The sequence below is a fragment of the Monodelphis domestica genome, chromosome 3, assembly GCF_027887165.1.
Source record: "Monodelphis domestica isolate mMonDom1 chromosome 3, mMonDom1.pri, whole genome shotgun sequence".
Taxonomy (NCBI): domain Eukaryota; kingdom Metazoa; phylum Chordata; class Mammalia; order Didelphimorphia; family Didelphidae; genus Monodelphis; species Monodelphis domestica.
In genome coordinates this window covers 76,368,835-76,388,186 of record NC_077229.1, presented here as the reverse complement: position 1 = coordinate 76,388,186, position 19,352 = coordinate 76,368,835, and the positions used below count along the sequence as shown (strand labels likewise).

The window sequence follows — 19,352 nt, the reverse complement described above, 5'->3', positions numbered from 1 at the left end:
CTTGGGGAGCAGTGGGACACCTCCTTTCCCTGAATTCGGGGAATTATACATGTTCACTAGATCCCCTTTCAACTTGGAAAGTCCTTGATCTTTCATCCAATTAGAAATCAGGTTATCCTAATGTTTGTTTTCTTTTAATTATTGGTCTTGATTGTTTTTAATGTATAAAAGTCCTGTCTCCTCCTTGTTTTCTAGGTCCAGCCCTAAGCTGAGGAAGGGACCTTGTCCAATTTGTTGGGCAATTGGCACACATTGTTTAATGAGTCAATATGCTCAGAAGATCAAACCTGTGTTTACGCAGTCATTTCATCTTTAACTTGTTACACATTGACTTCCTTCCCTTAGGGATGGATGGGGTAAGTAGGGAAGACTAACACTATATGAGAGAGTAAAAGCTTTTGACAATTATAAGGTGTTATTATTGTCATCTACCATGTAACAGTATTGCCTCTAGCATTGGCCTTATTTATATGGAAGCATATTAAAAATGTCCGTTTCAGTTCCTCTAGAAATTTCAAGAAATATCTTTCTAGTCTAAAAACCCTTTTGCAGATGTGTCTCCTTAGGAAGTTTAGATTGTGAACAAAAGATGTTTCTTTAAAAAAAAAGAAAAAGATATTTACTTATTTTACACGCATTTATGTCTTTCCTCTTGACCTTCTCCCTCTCTGTCATTGGGCAACAACCCTTCTCCAAATAAAACCTTCATCAAAAACATGTTTAGTTCATCAAAACAAAGTCCCTAAAGGGCTATGCCCCAAAATGTACGTTTCTCTCTATATTCTCAGATCATCACCTCTCTGGGAGAAAAAGTCTTCAGTCTCTTCTGAATTCATTGTTGATCATTGCATTAGTCAGGGTCTTAACAGCTTTTAAAATTCTTTTTCTCTATAATGTTTTAATTGTAGCAATTGTTCTAGTTCTGCTCATTCTCTTTACATTGCCTCACTGAGGTCTTCCTCTGTAACTATCCTTTTTTGTCATTTCTTACAGCACAATAAAATTCCATCATTATTTGTTTACCCATTCTCCAATAGGAGAATATCCTGTTAGTTTTCAGTGTTGGATTATTATAGCTAGAGCTGCTATGAATATTTTTATGCCTATGTGTCTTTTTCTTCTTTCTTTGAGCTTTTTTGATTTAGTAGAGCTGAATACTAAGCTGAGTAGACTGGTAAGAGGGTAAAAGTGAGCCAAAGGGTATTCTAAGTAAATTGTGTCTTCTGTAAAAATGGATAATTTTGTTTCCCTTTTGCCTGTGTTTATTCCCTTAATCTTTCTTTCTTGTTTTATTGCTATTGTTAGTGGTCAAAGAAGGATTGGATTAGTGGCTATTGTTCTGGAATGTCAACTTCAAATTGTATATTACAGAATATTTTCTTTGTTAAAGATTTCTATAAAAGTGACCTCAAATTTGGGGTGGAGAGAGGTCAAGGACATAAGGAGACTGCTAGTTTGGACACTTCTCTCCTGAGCTAGAAATAGCTCAGATTTAGAATAATTTTTAATTGTTCCTGTCAGATTTATGCCTAAAACGCATAGTTCAGTACTAATATTTTTTCCTTCAGCATTTAGCTCCTGAAACATCTCTTATAAGAAAATGAAGAGACTCTACTTAAGGTAAAGGACTCTGGACTTGGGTGTAGGGAATCCAGAGCTCTAGTCTTGGCTCTGCTACCTATTTGTTATGTAACCCTGGGCAAGTCAATTTTACTCTCTGGTCCTGTTCTCTCCTCTTTAAACATTACAGAAGTTAGTCCTCAGGGTTTTTGTGGTTGTTGAAACTTACCCTCTCTCTTTGTTAATTCATCATCCACATACCATCCTGGATTCTTTTCTCTTCTCTCTCTACACTTTCCCCCTTGGTGATCTTATCATTTTCATGGATTTAATGATTACCTCTAGGCTGAGAATTTCCAGATCCATAATCTTGTTCCATTCCCATTCCTGACCTGAGGTCCCGCATCATCATTTGCCCATTTGACATTTCCAATTTGAAGGCCTCTTTGTTATTTTTCAGTCAAGCCTGACTCTTCCTTGTCCTGTTTTGGGGTTTTCTTGGCAAAGATACTGGAATGGTTTGCCATGTCCTTTTACAGATTGTACAGATGAGGAAACTGAAGCAAACAGGGTGAAGTGAGTTACCCATGGTCACACAGCCAGTGAGTGTCTGAAGTCAAATTTGAACTCTGGAAGATGATTTCCTGACTTGATTCAACACTATCCATTATGCCACCTACCTGCCCTTAGGCAACTCTAACTCAATCTTTTCAAAACAGAACTCATCTTTTGGGACAGCTAGATGGCATAGAGAGAACCAGGCCTGGGGATGGGAGGTCCTGGGTTCAACTCTGCTCTCAGATAATTCCTAATTGTGTGATTCTGGGCAGCTCACTTAACTCCTATTGCCTAGCCCTTACTATTCTTCTGCCTTGGAACCAATATTTAGTATCTGATACTAAGAATACTTACTATCTTGGTATCTGACCTTTCCCACCACTCTCTCCTCTTCCAAACTTTCCTATGACTACTGTCAAGGGCACTACTATCCTTCTAGGCACCCAGGTTCAAAACCTCAATGTCACCTTCATCTTATATAGGCAACTGTCAAATCTCATCATTTTGATTTCAATAGCAGCAGCTCTCTCTTCTCCCCTCTCCTTCTCTTTCTTTTCCTCTCTCTCTCTCCCCTCTTCTCTCCCTCCCTCTCTCTCTTTCCACATATATAAAACATTTATCTATATATACACATACACATAAAGGTGGCACAATGGATTGAGTGCTGGACCTGGAGACAGAAAGAAACTAAGTTCAAAACTGAGACAAACAGGATTAAGGAACTTGCTTATAGGGTCATGCAGCTATTAAGTGTCTGAGACCAGTTTTGAACTTAGAAAATGCCTGGCACAGTAGGTGTTTAATAAATATTTTTAAAAAAATAATTAAGAATATTTTTTCATGGTTCTTTCCCTCCCCTCTCCCATAGCCAACACACAATTCTACCGGGTTTTACATGTATCATTGATAGACCTATTTCCATATTATTAATATTTGCACTAGAATGATCATTTAGAGTCTACATCCCCAATCATAACTCCATCGAACCATATGATCAAGCAAATGTTTTTCTTCTGGGTTTCTTCTACTTCCACAATTCTTTCTCTGAGTGTGGATAGCAGTTCTTTCTCCTCAGAATTGTCCTGGATAGGATTGGTGCTAGTAGAGAGGTCCATTACATTCAGTTGTGCCACGGTGTATTAATGAATACTTATTCCCTTTTCTTCCCACAATAAATTGCTAATCTGCTCCTTAACTCCTTTCATACAACTAATACTCCTCTTCTACTTCCCTAGTTAGAAGGGGAGTGACTTGAGGTTCTATAGCCAATTGCTACCAGGATTGTAGAGGCAAATAGAATGAACCTTGAAGAGAGGTTACTGAGTGGGGGTGGGGTGGGGGTGGGTGAAAGGTGGATGACAGGAAGAGACAATGGGGAACAAGGAGTATTCTAACTCCTCTACCTTAACCAGGGAGCTGAAAAGAATGCGTGCAGGCGCAACTAGTAGGTAGTCAGGGTGAATGTATCATCTGAAGGGAGCCAAATGTGTCAGTAAGAGTTGGTAGAGAGGGCAGCGAGGTATTCAGTGAATAGTGTGCCAGGCCTAGATTCGGCAGGTCTTGGGTTCAAATCTGAATTGAGATACCTCCTAGGTATGTGACCCTATGGAGTACATAACTCAAATTGCACAGCCTTTACTGCTTTTTTTTATCTTGGAACCAATAGTTAGTATTGATTTTAAGACAGAAGTTAAGGTTTAAAAAAAAAAGTTGGTAAAAATTTAAAATGAAGGGAAGTTTGTTGACTTATGGAATGGGCATTCCAGAGGGCACAAATGGAGAGCTAGTGGAAGGGTTGAAGGGGATAGGAATGTTTAAGGGTGGAGTTGGGGAATAGTTTGTATGATGAGGAGTTAAGAATCACTGGGATGGGAAGGATAAGACCAGGTATAAGAATGCTCATCTCTGAATGGAGGGATCCACTCCTTCCCAATGGATGTTGTAGATCAGGCAGGAAGCAAGATGGGAAGTACTATACCTCTTTCCTCCAAAGGCTGTAGATTACACAGCAAAAAGACACAGCTGGAGATAGAAGTCTAACCTTCACCTCAAGAGAAAGAAGTCCATTCCTTCCCCACCAATTTTCCTCTCCCATCTCTGACTTTCCACCTAGTGTACCCCTGGAAAGCATGCTCCTCATCTACTTGGCCTTCTTAGAATCCCTGGTTTAAGACAACTCAAAACATGAAACCTCTCATTTTGTTCATAATTCTTTGCAAGTTGTCTCTCTCCTTTAGAATATGACTGTCTTCTGCATTTCTTTATATCTCCAGAGCTTAGCATTGTAAAGGGTGAATCCCAAAAAATAAAATACTCAAGTTAGCTGCCAAATTTTATGGTGATTTAGTTGATATAGTAGAGAAGATTTTAAGAAGAAGGAGGAAAAAAGGGGCTAATAATGGGCAGGAAGATAGGAGATCTAGAAAGTAAGGGTTTGAGTGTGAAAGAGGAAAGAATCAGCTTGACCTCCAAAGAAGCTTAGCTAAGATGATCTGAAATCAGCTCCAGGGCAAACTCAACATCCCAAACTCCAAGATGTTGGAATGCTTAGCACCTAGAGTCATCTCTCCAGGGAAAGAGAAAGAGGCAGAAATTGATGTGCCTTATATGGACGTTTTTACATCACTTTTCTGCATCTCATCTGTACCAATGAGGACTTAGCTTGACTTAGGACAGCCCAGAGGTCTGTCAGCTGTTTCTGCACATGTCTGTTGAAGGCCATCTACTCAGATAATTAAATCTTGAGTTTGATGCAGACCTTTCAAAATCTTGTTAAAGTGAGTAGGGTGGAGAATGTGGGTTTTCCAAGACCTGATTCTGTTATTCCAAGAATCTCCATTGTTATTGATCAGGAAGTAGCTAAATCAGATCTTCTAAAGAATGATCTGATTAGGGTGGAATAGTTTTAAAATTTTCACAGCATGATGTCTTGGTACAAAGTTGGTGTTTAAATAAATGTTTATTCCTTGACCTACTAAGGTTCTTGAAGAGATTCTTAAGAAAGTACAGATTTGGGTTGGGCAAAGCAGACTGGCATCACTTGTGAATTGCTTTTGTGATCTGAGCTGCCTCTCCTAAAACCAACACATTACTGTTTATTTTTAAAGATTCCAAGGAAATCCACCTATGTATATAATAATTTATAAAACCTGTTTATTTTAAAGATCCAAAGATTCACATAATACTTGTTTGGAATAAAACTTTATAATAAAAAAAAAGATTCAAGTGAATTCACATATTTCAAAATTTTGTTGAGATGCTACAGAGAGTACACAGGCCACCAGAAAAAATCTCAAACTCTTCTCTTTTTCCTTTTTTATTATCTTAATTTTAAAACTTTTTTCTCTCTTACCTAAACAAAGAAAAATAATCTTTTAAGAAATATGCCTAGTGAAGCAAAAGTGATTCCTCCCTGCCCACTTTCTTTTTTTTAAACCCTTCCCTCCCCTCTAGGAATCACTACTGCGTTACTGGTTCCAACCTGCCCACTTTCTTCTGAGCAATTCTCCTCCACCTCCTAATGTAAATCCCTCAGAATGAATCTAATCTGCCTCAAAATGTCTACATTTTTTCCCCTTCATGATCAAAGGCCTGGGCTAAAAACAAACAAACAAAAAAACTTCAGAAAGATTTTTGCTGACATTGACAAGTAAATGTGACTGAAATGCGTTTGTGAGGTTTCAAAAAAAAAAAAAGAGTTTATGGAAGCTACCGTCTAATCCAAATCCCATTATTGTACGGATAGGGAAACTGAGGCACGGGGTGATGGGGAGAAGATTGTTCTAGGCCTCACAGGGAGTCGGAGAAAGGGTTCTGGCTTCACCACCCAGTCAGACCGGGGGAGAGTGGGGTGTGTATGCAGCTGGTCGCCCATCCTTTTCGTCCGCTCGCCTAACGGTCTCCCGAGGGGCCCCACCCTTGCCCTCGCGCCGCTCCCGGCACCGCCTCCCCTCCCCCTCCCCCGCCCCCACCGCAGTGTGCGCAAGCCTCCCTCTCCGTGCCCTCCCCCGGCCGGCGCGCCCCCACAGTCGCTCTGCCCCTCACCCCAGGCCCCAGTACCCGGGGCCCCTTGCCCGTCCTGCTCCTCTCCTCCAGAGTTACGGTCGGGCACTCGCTCCCCTCCCTCGCGGCCCCCACCCCAAGTCCCAGCCGCGCGCGCCTTCCCCCACCCCTCCCGCGGAGGGCGCGCGCGCCCCGTGCTCCCATGCGCCGCTGCTGCCCGGCTCTATTTGTAAACACTCCGGCCGCCGCCGCCGCCGCCTCCTCCTCCGCTGCTGCCGCCGTCGTCGCCGCCGCCGCCGCCGCCGCCCGCCCGTTGCCTCTGCCGTTGCCGCAGCAGCTTCCAACCAAGATGGCGGCCGGTGGGAGCGGCGGCGGCCTGTCGTCCTGCCCGCCGGGGGTGGGGAACGGCTGCAGCAACGGCAACGGCGGCGGAGGCGGCGGCGGTGGGGGGCCCGGCCCGGGCCTGAGTTACAATAACTGCGCCGTGGCTGCGGCCGCGGCTCCGGCCCCCGGAAACCCGGCGGCCGCCTCCGCTTCCTCCTCCGCTGCCGCCGCCGCGGCCTCCTCCGCCTCCGTCGCCGCAGCTGGGCTCGGGACAGCCTCTGTCCAGGCCGCAGGGAGCGGCGGGACAGGCTCGGCCGTGGCGGCGGCGGCGGCGGCGGCCCCCGGTCCGGGCCCGGCCTCCGGTCCGGCCCCGCCCGGGGCCGTAGGGGCGGCGGCGGCGGGGCTGGTGCTGCACCGTGAGCCCGTCTACAACTGGCAGGCGACTAAGCCCACGGTGAAGGAGCGTTTCGCTTTCCTCTTCAACAACGAGGTGCTCAGCGACGTGCACTTCCTGGTGGGCAAAGGCATGAGTTCGCAGCGCATCCCTGCGCACAGGTGAGCCCCGGGGACCCCTACCTGTGCGGGCGGAGGGAGACCTCGAAAAGCGGTAGAAAGGGACGACTTCCCGCAAAGAAAGAACTAAGCGGCCTTGGAAAGCCACACGGGATACTCCAAGAGAGGGGGAGGGTGGGGATGACCCTTTGCAATGAAAGAGCCAGGCAGCTCCGGTGAGCCAAGGAGGGTTACACACCCCTCCCGCATCCCCCCGCCAGCTTCTCGGTAAAGGAGCCAGGCGGCCCTTGGAGAGGCATAGGGGGGTGCCCTCAGAAAGGGGGAGAATAGAAATGGCCTCCATCCAAAAACCCCATGAAAGGAAAGAACTAGGCATCCTCCGGAGATCCGAAAGGGTTGCCCCAAGATAAGGGGAGGATGGGGATGACCGCTTGAAAGGAAAGAACCAGGCAGCCTTGGAGAGCCAAGGAGTGCAATGCCAGATACGGAGAGGATGGGGATTTCATATAATCCTCTCCCCCAATTCTATTTTCCAATCGTAATCCCAGGCCCCTGAAAGAAAAAAAAACTAGGCAGCTCCTAGGGGAGTCAGAGAGGGCTGTCCCCAGATAAGAGGAAAATGGTGATGGCTACCCATTGGAACCTTCTCCACCCTATTGTACCCCCAGCCTCCTTGAACAGAAAGAGCTGAACAGTCCTCAAGAGCTACGGAGGGAGTGTCCAGTTAGGAGAATAAGGATGATGTTCTCTCATCTGAACGCTTCCTTCACACACTAATAATACCCCACCCTAGCCACCCTTCAGGGGAAAAGCTGGGCAGTCTTCCAAGAGCCACAGAGGGAGCCTCCCAGTTATGGGCATGATGATGAGGGCCATTCATTAGAAACCCCCCTACTATTGTACCTGCCAGTTCCCCCTGCAAGGAAAAAGCCTGACTGTCCTCAGAGAGCCACAAAGGAAGCCTCCAGTTATAGCATGGTGATCGAACCTCCTCTGAACCTGCCCCCCCCCCCACTATTGTACTCCTCCAGCACCCCCTGCAGGGAAGTCCCCTAGGTTTCCTTTCAGGAAGGAGCCTTCAGTTTTGAAGATGATGATAATGGGCCTTCTTCTGAAACCCTTACACTATGGACCCCCCCCCCCCCCAGCCCTGCAGAGAAAAAGTGGGGCAGTTCTCAGATAACCACAGAGTATAATAATGAGCCCCTCCCTGGCATTATACCCAGTTATCCTGTTACATCTCTTTAGACTCACCAAGGTCCCTCCCCACTGATTGCCCTTTGCCACTTTCTGCAGACCAAGCTTTCTGTGGTCTTTGATCTTAATTCTTTCAGATCCTTCACCATTCCCCTCCCCAAGGACCCTTTTTTATAGACCTTGGTATTCTCAGTTTTTCCTGAATCCCCTTCCTTTGATACCTTTTTTCTTATTTCTCAAAAAAAAAAATCCCTAGGTCCCTTCTTAGACTATACCTTCCTATCCTCTAGGTGTCAGTCCCTAGATTTCCTTTTCTCATTGTCCTATCTTGCCCTGTTCTCTAAGTGTCCCCCCACTTCAGAGATGTCTCATATCCTCATAGGGGAGAGTTGCCTTTGTGTCTGTGAGTCTCCCAGTTTACCCATAGGGGTCATATCTTCTATTTTCTCACTGCCTCTTTTCAGAATTGGTATTCTTTCTATCAGATTTGTTCTGCCCTCTCTTCCCTTTCACCCTCCAGTTGCTTTCCTTTTCTGGATCTCAGTTTCTATCTGTAAACTGATTGGGTTGGATCAGATACTCACTATGAACTCTATGGTTTGGTTTCACCTTGAACCCTTAATGCTTAAACAACCTCTCAAAAAACAAAGGAAGCAGTAGGTAAACTTTAGCTCTCTTCCCTTAGCTGCCCAGTGGCCCATTGGTCTTTTCATATCAGTTTCCTCCCTCCTCCAACCACATCTGTAGGTAGGTAATTAATATTTCTTGGTCACTTGGTTATTGTATAGGATAGATACTTAAGATAGCTTACCTTTCATTCCTACCTTCTTGTATTACAGCTCTTACTGTATATACCTGCATTTAAAGTTTTTGAAGGCAGAGACCATGGCCATACTCCTTTTGTATTCTCCATGCTAAGCATTGTGGTAGGCATGAAAAAAATACTTGTTGAACTGCAAATGCTTTATTTTCTTTGGGAGGCCTTTCTTGACCATCCCACCCCATAGAGGTGGTTCCTTCTTCTGAAATGCAACAGTTATGATTGATGCTACTTATTTGAGACTCACTACTTATTCCTTTGTATAATTATTTTTAATACAAGACATTCTCTCTCTCCCCAGTCAGTTTATGCAAAGTCAGTGACCAGTGATCCATGAAAATAGCAACTAGTACCAGTCCCTTGTGGAGACACTTGGATTAGGGGAAGGAAGGAAGGAAACAGTCATACAAACAGGCACTGTACTAAGAGCTTTACAAATATCTTATTTGGTCCTGAATTTGGAGTCAGAAGGCTCAAATTTGAATTGAAGCCTTGATATTTAATAGCTGTGTGTGACCTTGGGCAAATCATTTTGCCTAGCCTGAGATGAACAGGGAAGACATTTTAGAGAAGGTGAGGCATTTTTAGTTCAGTAGATTTCAGGTTCAAAGTTATATCCTCAAAAAGAGTATATAAAAAGCATAACATAGCCCCTACCCCTTAGGGTTTACATGTAAGTTGTACAGTGCAAGAGCTAGATTACAGGCTGTGAGACATGAAAGGGAAGAAGTCAGAAATATCATGGCCTAATAGGGCATAAATAGACCATAAGAAGTAGAAAACTAACCTGGTGTTGACTTTTACCTTAAATATTGTGATCTTTTATTTGAATGTTGATTGAATTGCAATTTAATAGGCAAATTGCTGTGCTCTCCCAAACTCTGTGCTTGTAACCCAAGTGTTCCTTTTTTACCTTTTATCTATGTCATCCTTTTCTTTAGCCACCTTGCCTTCTGTCATATTGTTTTTATCTCCCTAGGGATCTTTGTAAATTATTTTTGTATCTTAGACTTTACAACAGATTTTTATTGTCATTCTTTTTTTTAACCCTTCCCTTCCCTCTTGGAGTCAATACTGTGTATTGGCTCCAAGGCAGAAGAGTGGTAAGGGCTAGGCAATGGGGTCAAGTGACTTGCCCAGGGTCACACAGCTGGGAAGTGTCTGAGGCCAGATTTGAACCTAGGACTTTCCGTCTCTAGGTCTGGTTCTCGATCCACTGAGCTGCCCCTATTGTCATTCTTGATAAAAAGATATTTTTATTTTCTCTTGAAGTTACAAACCTTTTCAGCCTCAAATGCCTTTCTGTTTGTATGTCATTAATAGACAATGTACTTTTAAGGAGTAAAGCTGCACATAGGGTATAATAGGAAGAGTTCTGTATTTGGAGGCAAGAGTCAACTAGGCCCCTCCTTGTTCTTCATGAGGCAGGTGTGGCTCCCATGGCTTCTGGCTTTCAAACTGGTACTTTTTCTGCTAAGTGGTGCTGCCTCTTCTTCCCCAGACTGTCTTTTGTTTCTCTAGAGCTGTCTTCAGGTGGAATTGATGTTTTGGCAACTTCACCCATAGGTCCAATACGGAATCTTTGATGGGCCTCTGAAATGAAATTTTTATCCAGCAACCCGATTGTTTTATAGAAGAAAAGGGTTGATGGCCCTAAATGAAGATGGAAAGGCAAATGGTAATTGGTAATGATAATTGAGGACAATTAAGTCCTCCTGTGTTTGAAACCAAGACTTCTTCAAAAGGAAATTGTGTAGAATGGAAGCTTGGAAAAGCCTTACATTGATTGCTTTCTGAATTTGAGGGGAGGAGATGTTCATAGTTGAATGTACCAGGAGGGTAGTATAGATATTTGATGTAGAGGAGATCTGCCTGAACAACTACTTAAAAGTAAAATGCAGTAACTATAGGCTGTGGGTGCACACTATTGGCTAGATAGGAATGTTAGTTATTGTCTTCAGTTTATTATGGCATTCATTTGAGTTGCATTTAGAAGCACCTTGGTAGAGTGGAAAGAACACTGGTAACAGTACTATAAGTCAGGGAACCTAGATTCTGATTCTGACTTTCATTAATTTGCTATGGAACTTTGGGGAAATTACTCTTCTCCTCTTTCTCTTTTTGCCATTTGCAAAACTAGAACCTTGAATTATTGGTACCCCTAGTGGCCCTGACAATTCTAATGCTGTGATTTGTGTAGTTTTACAAGTTGGAGGGTTTCACTGGAAATTTGATTTTGATCACTGCTCTTTAGTCTCCTACCCATTTTGCATAGTTACTTAAGAGTGTCATGTGTTCTGGATGGTAAAATGTTATTTTAAAAAATAGGCTTATGGTAAAACATCTTAAAAAATAGACTTATCAAATATTTGTCAGTAATTGCCTTTGGATATGTATTTCCAGATGATCTACAGAATAATTTGCAAGAGGTTGTTATTAAATGTTACAATTGCACAGCCCTAAACAATTTAAAAAATACTTTTAGCAAAGAGTAAGAGATATAACAATGATTAGAGTTACTTGTTAGCCAGATCTCATGATTTTCAGATGGCACTAACTTGAAAAATAAAAATCTGAAACTTGTCAGCTGGACCGAGTAGTTGAACATGCCTACTTAGGCCATTTTTGTTTTACTAGACATGTAGCTGGAGTATTTTTCAGCAAAAAAAATAATTTTTATAGTAACTTTCTTTGTTGAAAGTTATGTAGGGGGGGCAGCTGGGTGGCTCAGTGGATTGAGAGCCAGGCCTAGAGACGGAAAGTCCTAGGTTCAAATCTGGCCTCAGATACTTCCCAGCTGTGTGACCCTGGGCAAGTCACTTAACCCCCCTTGCCTAGCCCTTATCACTCTTCTGCCTTGGAGCCAATACACAGTATTGACTCCAAGACAGACGGTAAGGAAAAAGAAAGAAAGAAAGTTATGTAGAATGACACTACAAATAATTTGCCTTCATGTAAGACTTGATAATTTACAAAATTCATTCCTCTCAGTTACTTTTTCAGGTACAGTAGTATGTGTTTTCAGAGGAACTGAAAGGGACTTTGGACTGTGTTCTTTCCAGTGTTTGCTGCTTCATAATAGAAGGTCTTCAAACCAGAGACTTATTATTGATATTGAATTCATATGAAGAATCATATTTAATACTTGGTACAGGATTATAAGCATTCCCACTTATGTAGTGTAAGTTGTATAAAATTGCTAGTATTTAGGGGGATCTGGACCTGTGACTTCATTGGGGCAGAGAACATATCTTGAGGAAATTCTCTCAATCAATATAGGTCAGCACCTGAGGAGGAAGAGGAAAAAACAAAGTTATTCAGGGAGAAAGAGAGGAGAGGAAGGAGACAAAGATAGAGAAGGGGAAAGAGAAAATGATTGAATTTATTAAGCCCTTACTAGGGGCCAGGCATTGTGTTAAGAGTACAAACAAAAACTTCAAAAAGCTTATATTTTAGTAGTAAAAAACTATATAAAAGAGAGCTGAAAAGGGAGAGTAGGAGAAGGTATCTGTCCATGGACAGGGTGCAGAAATATTCTGGGAAATTGTGTGTTTGAAGTGACGTGGCTGATTTGTGCTTCCTCAAATAGAGGTTTAAGAGAGGAACTAACCAAGAGAAAAAAGCTGCTGTATCAGAGAAGGCACTGACAGCAGGAGAAGGTAGAAGTAGAGAGGTCACCCAGGGAGTCATGAGTATTTCTAGTTTTAAGCCCAAATTAAGCAGCACTCCCAAGTCTGTGGGAACCCAAGTATAATATAATTGGGAAATAGTTAACAATTTAACAAAATTATAATAAAACCTAGATATTGCATCTTGAAATATGTAACCAGCAGGATTCTTGTACGTAAGTGGCTCTCTTTTCTTTTTTGAGGTTGACACCCTGGCTCAGAGCACTGAGAGATGGTGATTTGGCAGTGGTCATGCAGCCTGTGTATGTCAGAGGCTAGATAGCCCAGCTCTTTCTAACTTAGAGAGTGCTTCCCTGTATTCTCTGTTATGTTGTCTCTAGTGTCTAGTACACCAAGAGATATTTTTGAGATGACTGAAAAGTACTCAGGTGATAATTGGCTTGAACAATTAATACTTGTAGAGTATGAGGTACCACTAGGGGGAATTGTAAAAATGAATCTATCAAGAGATCAGTCAATCAGTCAATCAACATTTATTGATATACATCTAATAGTTATAATCCTTGTTAGTATATAATCAAGTCCAGAAGACTGCTATAGAGAGACATAAGGATTTGGGGGTTGTAGGGCGCATTCCTAAGCGGAGAGGATTGGGGAAAGACTTTATGAAAGAGGTAGCATTTGACCCTGGGCATTAGAAAGGAGTTGGATTTTAAGGCAGAGTGGGGTTGGTGTGGGTAGAGAGGATTTTTGAGGAAAGGGAAGCAGAATTGCCAAAGGCACAGAGATAAGAAAGCATAAACTGTGTATGAGGCATTGTGAATAATTTAGTTTGGCCAGATTTTTTGGCAGATAAAGCTGCCAGAGTAGGTTGGGTGCAGATTGTAGAATATCAGGTTAAGGAGCTTGAATTTAAAGAATTTTTGAGCAGAGTAGTGAAATCTAAGTAATGGGTAGAGGAACATTAACCTGGTAGTTCTGTGGGACCAAAAGAACTCAAGGCAAGATAACCAGTTATGAGAGGCCATTATAATTGTTCAGGTTAGATAATAATAATAATTTAAAACGATGATTAGAGCTAGCATTTATATAGAGGGTTGTAAAGAGTATGGTAATTGGGGTGGTCACAGTGGAAATGAATTTGAGAAACTTTATTAAAGAAAAATCAATAGGATTTGCTGACTAGGTATAAAGTTTGAGTGGGAGGAGTAAGGAATCCATTCTAACTGGTCATCTAATCTGAATGGTCATATTTCACAGATGAGTGTAATTTTAGGTTTACTGTGGATGACTGGGTAGGTAGATAGTTCTGTTGTATTCTCTTCTGGTCAGTAGAGATCTTGCCATATGAAAATCAATTGAATAGGGAATTTTACTCTGGATAAGTGGAGTTTTATTGGGGCAGGGGGGAAAAGGGGGGGTATCACTGTCTTCTGTAATCTTTGAAAGATTGGTAATTTGAAACAGGGATTAAGACAGATTCTGCTTTGACCCACCTGCTATAGGAAGCCTTTTCCAACCCCTCTTAATTCCAGTGCCTTCTTTCTGTTAATTATTTCCTTGCTTTGTATATATTTGCATGTTGTTTCCCCCACTAAATTGTAAGCTTCATGAGGGCAAGGACTGCCTTTTACCTCTTTGTATCCTCAGCACTTAGTAAATGCATTGCACATAAGTAGGCACTTAATAAATATTAATTGATTGATTGAAGCAGAATTCTAAATAAGCATCAAAGGGTGGGAAAATGTAGAGCATGTACTGAATTTGTTTACCTGAAACATGAAGGAGAATAACAGCAAGTAAGATTGGTAGTGTGGTGCCTAACTTGGAGGGCTTTGATTGCCAGGCAAAAAAGTTTTAACTCTACCCCCTAGGAGGTAGAAACCCACTGAAGATTTCTGACCAAAGGAATGACAGATTTTTGCATAAGGAAGCTGACTTTGTCTGGAATATATAGGATAGATTGGACATGAGAGAATGGGAGAAGGAAGAAATTGCTAAGTGAATATATATAGAGAGAGAAGAGGGCTAAAGATGTAAAATTGGAAGGCACCCATTTTAAAGTGTCAAAAAGAAGATAAAAGAGCAAAAGAGTTGAAGCATAAGGAAAATCTAGTTAATATGGCATCTTGGATGCTAAGGAAGGGGCATGTCAACAGTGCCAATTGCTGAAGAGAGATAAAAAAGAATGAAGACTGAAAAAAGACCTTTGAATTTGATTAAATGGTGATGTTTAAGAGTAGTTTTATTAGTTGTAAGAAAAGAATCCTGAATAGAAAAAGTCTAAGAAAGAGTTAGAAGGTAAGAAGTTGTACCATCAGCTATTGACAGTTTTTGAAAGGATATGAATAGTCAGTTGTTTTTTTTAAGCCCTTACCTTCCGTCTTAGAATCAGTACTGTGCATTGGTTCTAAGGCAGAAGAGTGGTAAGGGCTAGGCAATGGGGGTGAAGTGACTTGCCCAGAGTCACACAGCTAGGCAGTGTCTGAGGCCAGATTTGGACCTAGGACCTCCCGTCTCTAGGCCTGGCTCTCAATCCACTGAGCCACCCAGCTTCCCCAATAGGCAGTTTTCAAAAGAAAATATCTATCAACAACCATATAAAAATGTACTCCCACTTATAATGAGAGAAATAAAAATTAAAAACCACTCTGAGGGTCTACCATATTAATCACTATTCATTAAACTCTAGTGGCCCCATATCTTCTTCAGGGCCACATATAAAATCCCATTTGCCAGTCAAAGACCCTGGCTTCCTTATGCCTTTCCAGTCTTCTTATCACTTACTCCTGCCTGAGTGTTGCTATTTGGTATCAATGACCTCCTTGCTGTTCTTCCAACCACAAGACACTTCTTCCATTTCCCAACCTATTTTTATTGGCTGTCCCCCATGTCTAGAATGCGCTTCTTCCTTATTTTCATCTCTTGGCTTTCTTGATTTCCTTCGAGTCCAAGATAAAATCCCGTCTTTTGTGAGAAGGCTTACTTCATCCTTTGTAATGCCAGTTCTTGATTTCCTCCAATTTTGGGTTGTATTGGGATTTCAGGGAGGACTAGCACCTCTGGTGAGGGGTCTCGTTGAGCTCTTTCCAGGGCAATTCAGCTCCCTTTGATGTCTGTCTTTCACCCAACTCAACAGTTTTCCTGTATGTATATTTATTGTACATAGTTGTCTCCCTTGTTAGATTCTGAGCTCCTAGAGGGCAGGAACTATCTTTTGTACTTTTTTGTATCTTGTGCTTAGTACAGTTCCTGGCATATAGGAGGTGCTGCATTAATGCTAATTTATTTACCAAAATTATCTATCAGATTGGCAGATGACAAAAAAAGGAAAATAATAATTATTGGAGATTCTGTGGGAAAATAGTCACTTATTAAATACTGCATCAACGTTATTTAAGTATGTTCTATGTAATTAGAAAAACCTGCCCATTTCTCTCTATCCCATGTCTAATTGAGACATTTCAGCTCTACCAATAGAATCCCAGTGTAATCTGGGGTCCTCATTTACAAGAAACAAAGACCCTCACAATTTAACAGCTTTTGTTAGAAAATGTTAAAACATTAAAAAACAACAGAATCAGAAGCACTGATATGATGTATCATGTTAGAGTTTTACTGTATATACTTAACTTCCTAATAAGGAATACATTGTTAGAAAGAGTTATACTTAAATTGTAACACAGAACAACAGGGGTGATGTTTTGCTCAGTATAAAACATGAAGGAAGTCATTCCTGAAATCTTCCAAGACTTTCCAAACTGTTCTCTAGAATTCTGGTGTACTGAGTGCTAGGAATAGGGGGTTGGTGAAGGAAGGAAAGGAATAATTGTCTGCTATGTGCCAGAAACTGTGCTGATTTACAAATATTATCTCATTTGATATAGGAACTTTGAGGTATAGGTGCTATTATTATCTCCATTTTACCAATAAGAAAACTGAGGCAGACAGCAATTAAGTGATTTGCCCAGATTTATATAGCTAGGGTTTAAAATTTTATTTTTTTTACAATTACAGTAATACTTTTAAATTTGTTCCCATTTACATGAAAAAACAATTTTTGGCATTCATTTCCTGACATTTTAAATTTCACATTCTCTCCCTCCTTCCCCTCCCCTGGCCCTGAGACAGTAATTTATTATTGGTTATACATGTGCATACAAAACATTTCCATATTCATTATATTGTGGAAGAAGACATTGAAATAAAATATGAAGAAAATAAAGTGAAGATTAAAGTCTGCTTTGATCTGCATTCAGACCCCATCAATTCTTTTTCTAGAGGTGGGTAGCATTTTCATCATAAAACCTTTGGGATTGTCTTGGATCATTGTGTTGCTGAGAATATCGAAGTCATTCACAGTTGTTCATCTTACATTGCTGTGTATAATGTTCTCATGGTTCTGTTTGCTTCACTTTGCATTAGTTCACATAGGTCTTTGCAGGTTTTTCTGAAATCCTGCTTATCATTTCTTTATAGTAAAGTAGTATTTCATTACATTCACATACCATAGCTTATTCATTGATTCCTCTTTGGTAAGCATCTCCTCAGTATCATAAAGAAAACTTCTATAAATATTTTTATACAAATAAGTCTTCCTCCCTTTTAAAAAAAATCTATATACAAGATAAAAAGGAAATAATTAACAGAAAAAGTACTAGAATTAAGAGTGGTAAGGGAAGGGTTTTCTGTAGGAGATGAAATTTTATTTAGCAGTTGGAGGAATCTAGGAGGTAGAAATGAAGAGGTAGAACAATTCCAGGTTGGGGGGACAATCTGAGAAAATACTAGAGCTGAGAAATGGATTGTCTTGTAGAATAACCAGGAAGTTGGTGTCACTGGATCAAAGAGTACATTTTTAGGATTAAGATATAAAAAAAAAAATAGAAAGGTTGGGGAGATGCTAGGCCATGAAAGAGCTTTGAATGCCAAACAGGATTTTGTATTAGCTACTGGAGGTAATAGGGAGCCACTGGAGATACATAGAATGGGGGTGACATAGTCAGAACTTCAATTTTAGGAAAAGCATTTTAGTGGCTGAATGGATTGGATGGGAGAAACTTGAGACAGGTAGAGCCACCTGCAGCCTATTGCAATGATCTAAGCATGAGGTGCTGAGGATCTGCACCTGAGAAGTATCAGTGTCCGAGGAGAGAAGGGAGTGTAATACAGAGATGGTGCAACAGTCCTTGGAAACAGCTTGGAAATGGGGATGAGAGATAGTGAGGAGTCCATTCAGATTCTAGGTTGGGAATCTGAGAGGATGATGTCATCCTCTAATAATAATATAGAAGGAAGGAGGGTTTGGGGGAAAGATAATGCTTTGTTTTGGATGAGTTGAGTTTAAGATGTCTCCTGGACATCCAGTTTGAGCTTACTGAAGAGAAGCTTACTGAGTTTACAGTTGGAGATTGAGACTGGAGATCACTTTCTGTTTTCACTGAGTAACTCCTTGTCATTTGGTCAAGAATATCTACTCCTACCCTACTCTTATTGTAAAATAGAATAATCTCTGAATTTGAGTTGTTCTCTGCTATAATCTGAACATCTGGATGGAGGGTTCTCATAATAGGTATGGATTTGGATCTCTTATACTGCTCTGAAGTCAGTATCACTGTAGGTTTTAAGGTAGATTTAATAAAACGGGAGTTTCATGCAGGGTGTGTATTTGTGTATTTGTTCTCCTGTTGTCATTCTCAGTGGTTCTGATTGATAGTCCCTTTGCTTTACAAGTCTCAGGAAAAGATCAAGGAGTATAAATTAACTGCTCCAGGTCTTGGGTTTCATGATCCTCAGATACTCTGCTGTCATTTTCTAGTCTCTTTCCAAGTAAGAGAATCCATTGGATAAGTATTTGTTTTCTGTTGCCACATAATTTGTTGCCTATTGCCAAACAAAATTTCAGATCCAATTTGTCTGGCATATTTGACATATATGGAATAAATTTATAACATGCTTTGCAAGGTGGCAATTGCTCCTCAATTGGTATATGTAAATCTCAGACAACTCTCAATAACAGAATTCCATAGAATTTTTTTTCTGAGATAGATTTTGCTTCTTTTTAGTTTCATGTAAAAGTTGATTATGCCTATGAATTGATTACATGGCATAATTTTATTGAATAACCCTCAGAAGCTATACCACATAACTTTTTATGAGTAGGTTTCTTCAGTCAATGATGCCATAAGTGACAGCAGCACCTAATACATTTTTCTGATTCACCTAATGGAATGGACTAATTATTACCATTTCCTGTTACTTGCTCCTAGCATTCGAACATTTCTGAATCTTTCTAAGCATTGGTTCTAGGAATAAATAATAAAATTTGGAAAGAAGAAACAGGATTTTTCTAGGCAACCCAGATTGTAAAATTTGTAGTAGGGCCTGATAGAAGTGAATAGTATATAGTTGTTGCTCTGCTTGAGAAGTACAAGCCCATTCATTGTCAGGAAGAACCATCTTGACCTATCAGACATTGTGGCTCTAAATAATAATAGCATCTACTCTGTGCCAGACACTGGGCTAAGTACTTTACACATATAATTTTATTTGATAGTAGTCATCTCTTTTGTCAAGAACTTGGGTCTGGCCGCCCTAGAAACACTTCTCATTACCTTTTAGATTATCAGTTATAGAAGGAACTTCATTGATGGATTCATTGTTGCTGTAATCTGATGAAGAATACTTTTCACTGCCTCAGTTGTAGCATTTCCATCACCAAATTCACTAGAGAGGGATGACATATTTCT

At 41.1% G+C, this 19,352-nt stretch overlaps 1 protein-coding gene across 1 annotated transcript in view; it reads left to right on the top strand.

Moving 5' to 3' along the window:
• Nucleotides 1-6,180: 6,180 nt before the first annotated feature.
• The window catches only part of BTBD2 (BTB domain containing 2), an 89,779-nt gene continuing 76,607 nt past the window's right edge, over nucleotides 6,181-19,352 (top strand). The window contains exon 1 of the mRNA XM_007489396.2: nucleotides 6,181-6,999. Within this exon, the coding sequence (XP_007489458.2) occupies nucleotides 6,323-6,999 (677 nt within the window). The 5' untranslated portion in view covers nucleotides 6,181-6,322. The remainder of the gene's footprint in view (nucleotides 7,000-19,352) is intronic.